Here is a 15732-nt window from a genome sequence, read left to right as displayed (position 1 = left end):
ATGGGTGACCGTCCGGGAAGTTAGATGATTTGAAATGATGAGGGGTGATTAGAGATTAGAGGATAAATTGAGCAGTGATGAGGGGTGGTGATTAGAGATTAGAGGTTAAAATAATTCAGAAATTTGAAAATAAAAAAAATTCGCAAAAAAAACTTTCAAAAAAATATCATAAAATTTCCTTTAGTCCCGGTTGGCTCGTAACGACCCTTTAGTCCCGGTTCAAAATCCGGGACTAAAGGCCCTTACCAACCGGGACAAAAGCCCCCTTTTCTACTAGTGGATGGCGCTCTAAACATCCTGGACACAAGGGCACATAACCGGGGCACCCAGGTTCCCCTCCAGAACACGGTCAATTTGGCCCTCGTTCTACCACCTCTCAACTCCAACATTTGACTTGATCTTGCTCTACTGTTCCCAAACCATAAAAGATCGATTACTTCCTATCCCTCCACCCAAACACTTTGATTCTTTGGGGTCTAGAAAAAGTTCACTCGATATACACTTCCACAAGACCCTCTCATGTCAACTCGTTCTTCACCAACACTTGTTACTCTTGGAGATTTGGGTTCTCATTAACTTCTTAAGTTCAAGAATATCACATGAACAAGATTTGATCCATAAAGGTACTCATCACACGAGGTACATCATACAATTCAACTAATCATCAATGCAAAAGATCTTAATCATGGTGGCAATTCTTACGATCAAGAAGAGATACATGACACACAACTACTAGCACAAATCGGCAGCCTTAAATGGGAACTACTCCTAGATCATGATGAGAGTAGCAATAGTTGATGTACAGGTTGAAGATGAAGGTTCACCCCTTTGCAGAATGCCAAATCAGAGAGAAAACGAAGAACGCCTCAGAAAAGCAATGTGGACACGCCGAAAAAATCATCGGTAGTTAGGATAGGACTTTGGCGGTATATAAAGACTATCGGGCGCCGGATCCACGTGGGAGGATGCCCCAGGCCGTAGGCGCCCAGAGGCCCAGGGCACCATCGCTAGCTGCCTACACACTGGAGGAGGCCCTTGGGGCCGGGCCTTGGCTCCTGGATCTTCTTTTGATGTGAAACTGCCCGAACTATTTTTGAATTATTTTCCTTCGATTTTTATAGGGATTTCCTAAAAGTGAAAAAAGGCAAAAAAAAGAACTAGCACTTGGCACTTGATTAATATATTAGTCCAATAAAAGTTGATACAAAGTATGTCCAAAGTGTATGTAATTGTTAGCAATATAGCATGAATCATATAACAATTATAGATATGCTTGAAACATATTAAGGAACAACCGACCCACGACATTGTCGATCTGGTTTATTTTGAACTGCTTCCTCTGCGACCTCCAGGCATCCCGTAAACTCCTCGACGGTGAGTGTGTCGAGGTCGACGAGCGACTCGATTAACAGGGCAATCTGTGAGTACTTCTTAGGATCAACGCATAGGAACTTACGAACAACACGCTTCTCCCGGGTCGTCTCATTGAGCTGCACCATTTGTACCATCATGCCTGTGATGCGCATGGCAAAGTTTCCACCATCTCGCAGTTGATGAATCGGATGTCGCTGTAATGCCTGGACAGTGTCGCGAGCGTGGCCTCGTAGACGTGTGCCACTCCAAGGCGGATCGTCCTCAGGGTGTCCCAGGTGTCCTTGGCCGTGAGCTTGGTGGTGAGTATCGTCATTATTTCCAGTGGAACACCATGGAAGACTACCTTAGGGGCTAGCCGGCTGTCGCTTCGGATGGTGGTGCCGATCTCGATCGCCTCCCAGCGGCCCTCGAGCATCACTTGCATCAGGAGGGCCTAATGTTTGTAGCTGGTACAAGTGGGCATGGGACAGGGCGTGCCTCCCCCACTCTCGCACACCACCCTAGTCTTCACGATCCACCACGACTCTTCGTCGGCACTGGTGATCTTAGCCCACGGTGTTGCCGAGAGGGGTTGTATGGTCGTCACACAAGAAGGCTCCGATGCCAATTGCGGCAATCTCCTCTCACACACAAACAGCTCACACTCGCTCGATGAACACGAAGAACAAAGAGACACAGAGAGTTTTCTGCAGCGCGTGCAATTGCGACTTTTCTCATTTCTTTCACCTCCTTTTATTCTGGTACAAGGGAAACTTGCAACGCCCACGACCCCGACAGGTTCGTGACATCTCACGAACGGATCGAGCGCGCCACGAAAATCGCTCAAAGTAGTTGAGCCTACCAGCAAAAAACATTAACATAGAAAAGGCTTGTCATGGCAGCCGAAAAACATCCCATGGCAGCGGAACGGATAAATGCTTCCATGGTAGCTGAATGTTGCCATGGCAGAGAAACTAGACGCACAGACAAGATTTATTCTAGCACTAGTGGTGTGACGGTGGTGAGGGGAGACGGAGACGGGATGGTCAGACGGCGGAGGAGGCTGCACCGGAGGCGTTGTGGCCGTTGGGGTACTTGCGCTTCTTGTTGTTCATCCAGTTCCTGAAGACGTTCTTGCTGACGCCGATGTCGTGGCACCTTGCTTCGATGATGTCCTTGTCGCGCTTCTGCAGACGCCACCCCAGGTGCTCCGACAGCTCCTGCATCCGCAACTTCTGGTCGGCGGTGAACATGGTGCGGGATCGCTTCCTCTTCGAAATAACCCCATGGGGCGGTGGCGCCGTCGCCGGCAAGCGCTGGGCGGTGAGCCTCTGGATCTGCAATTCCCCTAGCGGGCGACTGTGTCGCGCCGAAGAGATGCACGCCGGCGGCTGCTACGCCACCGGCGCCGGATGGTACGCGGGTGGAGGCTGCAGTGGTCGGGACACGGAGCGCTCGTCGTCATACTCCGTGCCTTCCGAGTCGTACTCGGTGGCATCCGAGTCATACTCCGTGCCATCCGAGTCGGTGTCAGAGTCGACGCCCGGGAGCTGGTCCTCCAGCGTCTCCTCCCTGCGCTGCGGCAGGCCATGGAGCACGGTCGCCACCATGGGCGGCGGCGGCGGCGGCGACCTCTTCATCATCACCTTGCGGTGGAAGTTGCGGTGGCAGCCACAGGCCGCACACTTGTACGACGACGCGTCGGCGGGGTTGTGGTCCCCCAAAGGCATCCACTCCCCGCAGCCGTCCATGACGTGCCCACCGCTAGCCAGTGCGTGGTTTCTGCCACACTCCATGTACGTCACCTCTTCCACCCCCGGCGCCACGGCCGCCTGCCTCACCTTCTTGACGGAGCCGTTGGGGTACTTGACGTCCATGGCCTCCGCGGTGTCACTCGGCTAGTGTCTAAGTGTCTAATGCTCACGGATTTAGTTAGGTCAACGAAGGAGAGGGAAGCTCGTAAGATGTGAAAGGAAGGCTTGAGGTTAGAGTATAAAAAGAGCAACGGCGACGCTAAAAACAGATATTATTAATCCTGTAATTAGAAGTGACTACGGAAAAAAGAGAATATCCAAAAAATTATGCGATAAATTAATATTGGATCATATGAAACCGCACTGTTATATCCCGCGTCGCCGCCTGGGGGTATACATGCATGGAAACCCGGCCGTTTTTGTGTTAGACCTCGGTCATTTTTTAGCTGTCAATTTACTACTACATCATCAGATAGATGGACACGACGTGTGAAGATCACTATTGTACATTTGTGGCCCGTGTATTTTTTTAACACAGTATAGACGCAAGCGCTCATATATATGCCCATACACTCATCCTTATGAATGCACGCACACCCTACCTCTATGAGCACCCTCGAGAGACTGAGCCGGCATATAAATCTCACGCATGTTCAAAAAATAGCCTAAAATATTTTCACAAGGCATAACAAATCCCACTAATGCAACGCAACGAGAAATTTTACTTGAGAATCTGAAACATACCGATAATGAAACTTTGAATGATCTCTAGAAGACCCAGGCAATGGCAATGCCCTAACATCATTTCAAAAATCTTCCTTAATTTTACCATGATGAAGACTTTTGAATATCCCTCCTCGCTCAATGTAACACACCATCAAATAGTTAAACCAGCCACCGAACATCATGTTGCACAGCTCGGTCTGAATGATTTTCATTGCTGAGAATGCTCTTTCAGCTATTGTCCTCATTACCGGTAGTAGCAATGCCAACTCGACGAGGCGATAAACCATAGGAAACATGACATGCCGTTCAAGTTCAACTATCTTTTAGGATTGCAATATCATGACAAGTCTTCAATTCTTCTCATATGAATAATGAATAGCTCAAGGTTATCTTCTGTGTTCGCGTTCATACTTAGAGAAATACTCTTGATAAATCTCTGCGAGTCTCAAGCTTTTCCACATTGAACCTAGAAAATGAGTCTCTTGGGTCAAGACAAGAGAAGTTCTGGACCAGCTTTGAAGATACCTCATTAAAATGATGATCAAACTTTGTGGTGATGGAGTCTATAGCAATGATACGTCCATTTTGCATCATGTTTTCCTACTACTATTTATAGTGTTTTTATGCAATATAACAATTTATGGAGTAATTCTAATGCCTTTTCTCTCATAATATGTAAGGTTTACACAAAGGGGGAGAATACCGACAGCTAGAATTCTGGACCTGAAAAAGCTACGCCAGATATACCTATTCTGCACATCTCCAAATGAGATGAAATTTTACAGAGAATTGTTTTGAAATATAAAAAATATATTGGAATAAAGATATACCAGAGGGGGCAACCCAGGTGCCCACTAGGCACCAGGGCGCCAGCCCCTCCAGGCGCGCCCTGGTGGGTAGTGGGGGCCCTGGCCCACCTCTGGTGCCCATCTTCTGGTACATAAGGTCTTTTGACCTAGAAAAAATAAGGAGAGGACTTTCAGGATGGAGCGCCGCCGTCTCGAGGTGGAACTTGGGCAGGAGCACTTTTGCCCTCCGGTGGAGCGATTCTGCCGGGGAACTTCCCTCCGGGAGGGGGAAATCGAAGCCATCGTCATCACCAACAACCCTCTCATCTTGGGGAGGCCAATCTTCATCAACATCTTCAATAGCACCATCTCATCTCAAAACCTAGTGAAAGGATCGATATGGTTGACTAGAGGGGGACGGTTAATAGGCAACTACAAATTTTTAGCTTTTCTTAACAAATTAGGGTTAACACCAAATAGGTTGTCTAGATGTGCAACTAGGCGAGCAACCTGTATGATGATGATAACAACAACAACAAGAGCAAGCAAATGATACACCACAATCGAAGCTTGCACAAAGTAAAGGTAAGAGATAACCACAAGTGGAGACGAGGATGTGTTACCGAAGTTCCTTCCCTTTGAGAGGAAGTACGTCTCCGTTGGAGCGGTGTGGAGGCACAATGCTCCCCAAAAAGTCACTAGGACCACCGTATTCTCCTCACGCCCTCACACAACGAGAGATGCCGTGATTCAACTAGTGGTGCCCTTGAAGGCGGTGACTGGACCTTTACAAACATGGTTGGGGCTCTCTCCACAACTGAATTGCATGCTCCCAGCGATACCATGGAGCTTCACCACACTGGAATGTGGCTCCGAGATGAACTCAACCATCTAGAGTGCTCAAACACCCAAGAGTAACAAAATCCACACAAGAAAGTATGGGGGAATCAAATTTCCTTTGGTGGAAGTGTAGATCTAGGTCTCCTCCTTCAATCCCTAGCAAATCAACAAGTTTGAGTGGCTAGGGAGACAGACCGGGCAAGAAAGCTTGAAGGGCATTAATGGAGGAGAGAGAGAGAGGCAAGAGGTAAGGAGGTAGGTCGAAGAACCCCTTTTATATAGGGACCCCCATTTTCCAATCGTCACAGCAGATTTTACACTGTAGCAGTACAACCGCTCATGACCCCGGTACAACCGGGATTCACGGGTAAGCTGCAGGAACCCTAACAAGTGGTACAACCGGACGTAGGAGTGGTAGTATCGGTTCCATCGAGTAACTGGACCATCCGCTCGCCTACCGCCCAACAACCGCCCAGAACAGGAGGGAAGCACCCCTATGGCGATGGTCGAGCGGTAGTTGCACCGGAGCTACCGCCTGGCTCAAGATGCAGAGGCGACTAAGTCCAGAGCGGTAGAACTGCCCCGGTCACCAGTAGTACCGGTTAGCAGAGCATAACTGGGACAACCAGGCCACCACCGCCCAAGGATCTCCCCATCACAGAACCGAGTCCGGTGGTTGGGCGGTACCTGGCCGGTACAACCGCCCGTGAAGGACCCCCTAGTTTTCACAGAGCGGAGGAGGTACCACTGCCCGGGGGCAGCAGTACAACCATTGGGCATGTACCTGGGAGTAGCAACCCCAGGGTATCACCCCAGGGGCGGTGGCTGTGCCAATTTAACTGGGCAGGCGGTACAACCACCCATACGACAACCGCTTGGAGAGTAAACCACTGGTTTGGAAGGAAATGGAGACCTCTCTCTACTCGAACAGAAGGAAATGGTGGGTGAAGAGAGATGTGTACGTGCATTGATTCACCCAATATTTTCCGAAGTGGATTCCCTCTTAATAGTATGGGTTCGCTACGACCAAAGAAATAAACACACAGAGAACACCGTCTTCGATCTTTTCCTTCCGGAGGGAATGTCTAATCGTCTTGTACCCAATCATAGAGTACCTAAAGAACTTGGCACACGATTAGACCACAAAGAGAGTTGTCATCATCACCAAAACACAAAGATGAGAAATGCCCTAACAATCTCCCCCTTTTTGGTGGATAATGACAACTACAAGATTTGCACTGGAAGTCTAGAAAATGTAGTCGGGCTCCCCCTAGATGTGTGCACTGTTTTGATTTGCTTTTGGAATGCTAGTCACACATTAGGATGAATGCTCCCCCTAGATTTTATAGACCAACCAATACAAAAAAACTGAGAAGATAGACAATAAGCATACATGTAGAGCGTAAAGACCTTAATGAAAATATGATAGGATAGATAGGGAATGCATGTCTCACACCATGCAAGAGTCGCACCACAAGGTTCACACTTTAAAGGAAAGCAAATAGAAGTTCAAGTTCAACCCTCAACCCGAAGCAAAATGAAACACATCCCATGCAAATCCTGAGACCTAATAGAACACTCTCCCCCTTTGGCATCAAGACACCAAAAAGGAAAAGAGCGATGCTAACGCCCTAGAGCTCAGTAGTCCTCCTATGACTCCTCAATCTCATCAGGATCACCATGTTCAGTCTCCTCATCATCCTCGATGACATCATCATCAGCAGCAGAAGTGGAAGTAGCAGGATGGCCAGAGGCCTCATCATCAGTCCATGTGCTCTGCTCACATATCCACTTGTCCTCTGGAGTGATGCTCTTTTCGGATCCACTCTTCACTGGCATGTTGAGGTGCTTCATCATGGCAATCTGTCGGCATCGAGCAAGCTTCTCATTCACATGCACCTCATACAACCTCTTCTGAATGTGATACTGGAGGAAAAAAGTCTTCTTCACCTTAGCGGTGAGCTTAGTCACCCAGGAGGGCTTGGCACCCGCCTCCATCTCGAAATCCTCATCATCTGAAGTGGCATAAACATCCTCGGGGTCATCCGCAGGAAAGCGGGGCTCGACATGCTTTTTCTTCTTAAGTTGCTTGACCTCATGCACGGTGAGGTTATCTGGTGAGGTGAGAGGCTCTCCAGGACGACGAACAGCCCAAACTAAGTTCAGAAAGCACATGACAAAGGGAGCATAGGTGGGAACCTTACGGTAGATGACTATGCTATACATCTCCTCCCATAGCCACTTGGACACATCAATAGTAGCACCAGAGCCCACTTGAGTCTTCATAGAAACAAGAAAATCAACTAGGTACCAATAAATATCATCCTGATTTCCATCCTTGGGGAGAGGCACATCACGAAACACACGGTGCATGATATCATATACTTTCTCAAGATCCTTGGACTCACCAATGATGCCACGCCCATGAATATACATAGGAGCAAGCTTCTCCTTAGGCATGGAACGGGCACGGTCATGAGGACGAATGCCTCCATTCCCAGTGAGACCGACATCATCATAGCCGAGAGCATTGCACAAAGATCTCTAGGGCACTTCAAAGAACTCATCACGACACATGAAAGAGAGAGTGCGAGCATCGTCTTCACCAAAATGAATGGTTGCATAGAACTGATGAATAAGTTGAACATCAAAGTCACAGTTGATAGACATGAGCTTGACCAAATCAAACTCCTCACAGAGAGCCAAAGCCTCTCCAAAGTACTCCATATGTTGTTCCTCCAATGTTCAAGGTCAATGGTATATTGCTTGGTATACCGATTCTTGTGATGCTCGAACAACTCATGGACAATCCTCACTGGCATCTCATTGCAAAACTGAACAGTGGTCTAACGTGGCTCAACCGGAACCTCATAAGGATTCCTCTTCCGGAAGGCTTCCCAATCCTTTGCCTTCCACTTGTGCATAGGAAGGGCAACTCGTTGCTTGGCAGCAGCAGACTTTTCATGGCAGGTTGGCTTGGTGGGAACCACAACCTCTTCTTCCTCTTCAAAACAGGAGGGCACTTGCATCTACGGCTCGCTTCTTTGTCTTTGCACGAGGAGCAGAGTGAGAACCAGAGCCACTTGCACACACACACACACACACACGGGAAGCACACAAGAGACCCAAGAGAGATGAGAGGATTGCCACAAGAATGAAGGAATATATTGCTTGTGAATCAGAGAAGGTAAACACAGTGCAACATGGTTCAGGAATCCCGGTTGTACCAGATCTCCAACCGGTAGAACCACCCAAGTGGTTGTTCTACCCAAGAAGGGCGGTTGTACCGCTGGAAGCGAGCAGGTCCACCCGTGGGAGAGCAGGTACTTATGGGATTTGAATGAAAATGCAATATTCTAACTTCTAATGATGCACAAACAATAGTAGGATGCATATAGATCTCTTCCACCCAATAGTTTTGGACAAACAAATGCGAGATATCAATCAATGCCTTAAGAGGATGGATTCAAAGATTGAAACCCTAGAAAAGAGGAACGAGGCATTACCGGTATCCATGGGAAGATATCGGGAGGGTGGGGGCCTCCACGGAGCAAATACAATGAAGACCCACGGATCCGGAGCACCGGAGAGCACTCCATGGTGAGGGTAACGGCGACTGGTGGCTAGGGCAGGCGAGGCGAATGGGTACAAAGGGAGGAAGAAGATACCCCTTCGGCCCGACCCCTTTATATACCAGTCAGACCGTGAAGCGGTTGTACCGCCCTGAAGAGCGGTTGTACCGCTCCCTGGCACATACCAGTGCTTGCGGGCGGTACTTCCAATGCCTGGGAGGCGGCGGTCGTACCGCCTAGAACCGAGCAGTAGTACTGGTCAGGAGCCCAACCTGGGGAGCCAGCGGTAGAACCGTAGAGACCATCCTGGTGGAACTCTTGGGACGATACAACCAAGTGTCCGAGCGGTAGAACCGCCATGGGAACCGGTTGTACCGCCCAGTCAACATTACCCACACCATGACCAACTTGTGTGCAATTGGGAAAGATGGTTTAAGTGAAAAGAGAAGGCTTGGGATGGAGACACGACACTGGAATATGATGAGGTAAACTCCAAGAGTGTAAGAAGAAAGCAAGAAAATACCACTACTTGGAGGTTACAAACACCTAGGACCTAAAACAATCTAGCAAGAGCAAATAAGATCCAACGGAGCCAACCCTTTTCAAGGATACAAACGGGCGGTGGCCGAAGCCACCTATGTTTGAGTCAATTGGTATGGCACTGCGAAGATTTGAACCTTGAAACCATGACCAAAACTCATCTTTGAAGCACAAGTACCATAAAAAATGGCGAATGTGAAAGACTTGATTGTTTTATGCATAATGGGGGGAGGGAGAGTTCATTTAGAGAACAACACTCCCCCTATGTCCATGCCTACATCTAGAACAAGATAAAATAATGAATGTGGTGGGGTGTGCCTAGGTTCAAGCCACATTGCTCGAATCAATGATATTTAGCTCATGCATTAACTCGTGGAATCTTGCTTCATCTAGAGATTTGGTGAAAATATCCGCTAGTTGCTCTTGAGTGTTGTTGTAGATGATCTCAATATCTCCATGCTTGATGTGATCCCGAATGAAATGATGACGAATCTCAATGTGCTTCGTCTTACTATGTTGCACCGGACTGTGTAAAATCTTGATAGCACTTTCATTATCACATAGAAGAGGCACTTTGTCACAAGTGAAACCATAATCCTTTAAAGTTTGCCTCATACATAGCAATTGTGCACAACAACTTGTGGCGGCTACATACTCGACCTCGGTGAGGACAGTGACACACAATTTTGCTTCTTCGAAGACCAACTCACCAAAGAGCGACCAAGAAATTGGCATCCTCTGGAAGTTGACTTCCTCTCCACAGAATCGCCTGCGCAATCCGAGTCCGAATAACCCATGAGATCAAAGCTTGCTCCTTTGGGGTACCATAAGCCAAAGTTGGGGTATGAGCCAAATATTGAAAGGTTCGCTTGACCGCCACATAGTAGCTTTCCTTAGGTGCGGCTTGAAACCATTCACAAATTCCCACACTCAACATGATATCCGGTTTAGATGCACAAAGGTAAAGCAAGGATCCAATCATGGAATGATATACCTTTTGATCCACCACTTTACCATTGGGATCACTGTCAAGATTGTACTCCCTCCATCCTAAAATTCCTGTCTTAGATTTGTCTAAATACGGATGTATCAAGTCACGTTTTAGTATTAGATTCATCCGTATCTAAACAAATCTAAGACAAGAATTTTGGGACGGAGGGAGTATTTGGTGGGCATGGGAAACTTGACAGGCTTGACATCATTTAGCATGAATCTCTTGAGCATGTCTTGGGTATACTTAGCTTGGTTGATGAATGTTCCTTCTCTTCTTTGCTTGACTTCGAACCCAAGAAAGTGAAGGAAATATGCCCTAGAGGCAATAATAAAGTTGTTATTTATATTTCCTTATATCATGATAAATGTTTATTATTCATGCTAGAATTGTATTAACCGGAAACATAGTACTTGTGTGAATACATAGACAAACAGAGTGTCCCTAGTGTGCCTCTACTAGACTAGTTCGTTAATCAAAGATGGTTAACTTTCCAAACCATAGACATGTGTTGTCATTTGATCAATGGGATCACATCATTAGAGAATGATGTGATGGACAAGACGTATACATATTCCTCTAACTATGAGATTATACAACTCCTAAATACCGGAGGAACACTTTGTGTGCTATCAAACATCACAACGTAACTGGGTGATTAAAAAGATGCTCTACAGGTGTCTCCGATGGTGTTTGTTGAGTTGGCATAGATCAAGATTAGGATTTGTCACTCCGTATCGGAGAGGTATCTCTGGGCCCTCTCGGTAATGCACATCACTATAAGCCTTGCAAGCAATGTGACTAATGAGTTAGTTACGGTATGATGCATGACAGAACGAGTAAAGAGACTTGCTAGTAACGAGATTGAACTAGGTATGATGATACCGATGATCGAATCTCGGGCAAGTAACATACCGATGACAAAGGGAATAAAGTATGTTGTTATGCGGTTTGACCGATAAAGATCTTCGTAGAATATGTAGGAGCTAATATGAGTATCCAGGTTCCGCTATTGGTTATAGACCGGAGATGTGTCTCGGTCATGTCTACATAGTTCTCGAACCCGTAGGGTCCGCATGCTTATTGTTCGGTGGCGATTTGTATTATGAGTTATGTGATTTGATGACCGAAGTTTGTTCGGAGTCCCGGATGAGATCACTGAAATGATGAGGAGTCTCGAATTGGTCGAGAGGCAAAGATTGATATATTGGACGAAGGTATTCGGACACCAGAAATGTTTCGGGACGTTTCAGATATTTATCGGGGAACCGAGGGGTTACCGGAACCCCCCGGGGAAGTTATGGGCCCTAATGGGCCATAAGGGAGTAGGAGAGTGAAGGCCACAAGGTGGAGAGCCCCCCAAGGGTAGTACGAATTGGACTAGGGGGAGGGGGCGCGGCCCCCTTCCTTTCCCTCTCCCTCTCCTTCCCTCCTTCCCCTTCTTGGAATAGGAAAGGGGGGGGGCGAATCCTACTAGGAACGGAGTCCTAGTAGGACTCCCCCCATGGCGCACTTCCTCCTTGGCCGGCCTCCTCTTCCTCCCCCCTCCTTTATATACGTGGGCAGGGGGCACCCCGAAGGCACAACAGACAATCTCTTAGCCGTGTGTGGTGCCCCCCTCCACAGTTCAACACCTCGGTCATATCGTCGTAGTGCTTTGGTGAAGCCCTGCGCTGGTAACTTCATCATCACCATCACCACGCCGTCATTCTAACGGAACTCTCCCTCGTCCTCAACTGGATCAAGAGCTTGAGGGACGTCATCGTGCTGAACGTGTGCTGAACACGGAGGTGCCATATGTTCGGTACTTGGATTGGTTGGATCGTGAAGATGTTCGACTACATCAACCGTGTTACTAAACGCTTCCGCTTTCGGTCTACAAGGGTACGTGTACACACTCTCCCATCTCGTTGCTATGCATCTCCTAGATAGATCTTGCGTGATCGTAGGTAAATTTTTTGAAATACTACGTTCCCCAACAGTGGCATCCAAGCCAGGTCTATGCGTAGATGTTATATGCACGAGTAGAACGTAAAGAGTTTTGGGCGATAATAGTCATACTGCTTACCACCAACGTCTTACTTTGATTCGGCGGTATTGTTGGATGAAGCGGCCCGGACCGACATTACATGACCGTGTTCATGAGTCTGCTTCTACCGGCGTGCTTCACACACAGGTGGCTGGCGGGTGTCTGTTTCTCCAACTTTAGTTGAATCGAGTTTGACTACGGCCGGTCCTTGTTGAAGGTTAAAACAACACACTTGATGAAAAATCGTTGTGGTTTCGATGCGTAGGTAAGAACGGTTCTTGCTAGAAGCCCGTAGCAGCCACGTAAAACTTGCAACAACAAAGTAGAGGACGTCTAACTTGTTTTTGCAGGGCATGTCACTACAAAAAAATACACTTCCGTGATGATACATGTTTGTCACAGTAGGTCGCGTTTTTTGTCATGCATGTACATCCATGACAAATTTATGACAGAATCAAGATAGTCATACCTGTGCTGTCGTAGAAGTGTTCCATGACATTACCAAAATTATCATCACGGAAGTGTCCACTTCCATGACGATAAATCGCGCATCACAGAAGTGCTTTCGTCAAGGGTGACCGACACATGGCATCCACCGTAACGGAACGCCGTTAAGCTATCGGGTCGGGTTTTGGATCCGATAACCCGTTAACAGCCCCAACCAATGGGGATTTTGCACGTGTAAAATCATCATTGGCTGGAGGAAACACGTGTCGGCTCATCGCTGTGACAGATGTCATCCACTCATTGGACAGAAGGCGCCTATGATACGTCGACACGTGGCACGGCCCATGGAAAGCCTGTTAACGGCCTGTTCGCATATAGCCCATTTACAGCCCGCTAACCCAAGGCCCGTTACGCCCTATTCGAATTAGGCCCAGTAGCGTCATCTGGGCCATCCAATATGATTCCAGCCCGTTTTCACTTCTGGCCCATGTATGGCCCATGACGTCTTTCGGCCCATATGAGGCCCTATGTAACTCTTGGCCTATTAATGGCCCGTGGTGAAACTGGCCCGTAATGAACAGTGTATCACTTTACACCCATTAACGGCCCATGGTGAAAATGGCCCGTAAAGAACAGTGTATCACTTTATACCCATTAACGGCCCGTTATTCCGTTGGGCCGTTTCCAGCCCATGTTATCTTTCGGCCTTCTCAGAGCCCATTTATTCTTGGGCTATTTTCCAGCATTTGTTTACTTACGGCCCGTTACTGTCATTTTCTGCTTGTGGGCCAAATTCAGCCCGTGGTTACAGTCGGCCCATTTGTGGTCCGTTAATACGTTGGGCCATTTTCATAGCGTCATCAAATACGGCCTATTGACGATGGCCCATTATGGTCGGCCCATGAACGGACGATTCCAACTCTAGCCCGTTTACGACCAGAATGCGGTCTATTTGGCCCATGTTTGGCCAATCGATAATACGGCCCGTATAAGGTCCATTGATGATACGACCCTAGAAGGCCCATTGTTTCTACGACCCGTAGAAGGCCCATTGTTTCTACGGCCCGTAGAAGGCCCACTGTTTCTATGGCCCGTAGAGGGCCCACTGTTTATACGGCCCGTAGAAGGCCCACTGTTTCTACGGCCCGTAGGAGGCCCAGTGTCACTACAGTAAATATTAGCCCATGGTTATTGTGGCCTAGTTTTAAAAAATAGGTTATTGCAGCCACTAGCAAACCGCAGAAAAAGAACTGCACTGACTACAAGCAAACAAATAAACAAGACAACAAGGAAATAAATAAGCAAGCAACTTACACTAGGCTATCACGGCTATTACACATATTACATCCACTGGGCATCAAAGTTCGCCACCAGTGCAAATATAGGGAACACAGCAGCATATAAACGCCGCAGCAAAACAAGTCCAGAACTGAAACCACTTCAGAAGAGCTCAAGAAACAATATCCTGGGTACCCATAATGCTGGCAAGATGCTTAGCAAGCTTATTAACTTTCTCTTGTTTGGCGCTTAAGTCCTCCAGCGCTTGCTGTTGCACCAGAAACTATGCATCTGAATTCTGCAGGGACTTCCTCAGTCCTTTGGCTTCCCGTCGCATAACATCTGATCGATGTCTTTCAACTTGAAGTTGAGACTCAAGAAGCCGAACTGATTCATGCAATGAGTTCGAAGAGCTGGTGCCAGTAGTGGTAGCCAGTAACTCGAACACTACATCAAGACAGGACTTTGGGGTTGTCTCAGTGTCTTCAATATAGTTTTTATCAGCTTTCTTGGAGACCAACAGGGATGTCTCACTATCTTGAACCTTATCTGCATTACTTCCTTTACCATTGCATAACAGGGTACTCTTCTCCAATATTTTATCCGCGTTCTAAAAGAGAAACAAACAAACACATCTCAGGTTTACAATGTAGTATATGAAACTCAATTTGGTAAACCAGTTCAGTAGTAAGGTGGACAGGATAACAGCATGAAACAAACATATATCTATGTAGTATGGTCACTATGGTCTATATCATTCTAGTTTATGTTGCCAAATCAAGATAGATACAGTTCGAATAATATCTATTTAAGACAAAGCAGCATAGACAGAATATAAGTGTGGGAAACTACACAACAATAACAACACTTGTAATGTGCATGGCATGAGAACATAACTGTTTATTCAATTGAAACTGAAATCAACATAGAGCAAGTTACAACAACAAACAGCCAAACACGTTGAAGAAACAGGTTTAAAACATACCCGTTGCGCCATTGGAGTTTCAATTGCATCCTTCAAATTTGAAATTAGTTGGTATCGTAAATACAGTGATGCAAGAGCAAAGTAGTATGAACCATAGCTACGGAACCTGACCTGAGAACAATTCTTCTTCTGCTTTAAGCATTGACTTCGGGTTCGGAGTGGTGGTCCTCGTGATTTGGGCACTGCAGTTGCCTTACTAACTGCTCGTGTTTGGGTGCTTTGTGGTGGAGACGGTGCTGTGTCAACGGGAACTGGGTGTCTATCTGCTGGGGTTGGGGTTAGAAGGGGTGTAGCTGGTTCTCTGTCCAACTGGGTAGGGGTACAATCTGCATGAGTGTGGGTTATGTGTGGTGGGGCTGGTTCTTGGGCAAGTACAACCGTGGTTCTATCTACATCGACAGGTAGCACGATCTTTTCTGAAGACCGTGT

At 47.2% G+C, this 15732-nt stretch overlaps 1 protein-coding gene across 1 annotated transcript; it reads right to left on the bottom strand.

Annotated features, from left to right (window-relative positions):
* Positions 1-1507: 1507 nt before the first annotated feature.
* LOC109738839 (zinc-finger homeodomain protein 9-like) lies at positions 1508-3230 on the bottom strand. The gene is made up of 4 exons (XM_073495906.1): positions 2821-3230; positions 2449-2712; positions 1871-1994; positions 1508-1780 (listed from the first exon to the last, which is right to left on the bottom strand). The coding sequence occupies exons 1-4, from the start codon at positions 3228-3230 to the stop codon at positions 1508-1510; spliced, it is 1071 nt and encodes a 356-aa protein (XP_073352007.1).
* Positions 3231-15732: the final 12502 nt, after the last annotated feature.

This window comes from Aegilops tauschii, chromosome 3 (assembly GCF_002575655.3).
Source record: "Aegilops tauschii subsp. strangulata cultivar AL8/78 chromosome 3, Aet v6.0, whole genome shotgun sequence".
NCBI lineage: Eukaryota > Viridiplantae > Streptophyta > Magnoliopsida > Poales > Poaceae > Aegilops > Aegilops tauschii.
The sequence above is the reverse complement of the archived record's forward strand: the minus strand, read 5'-3'. Positions and strand labels throughout refer to the sequence as shown.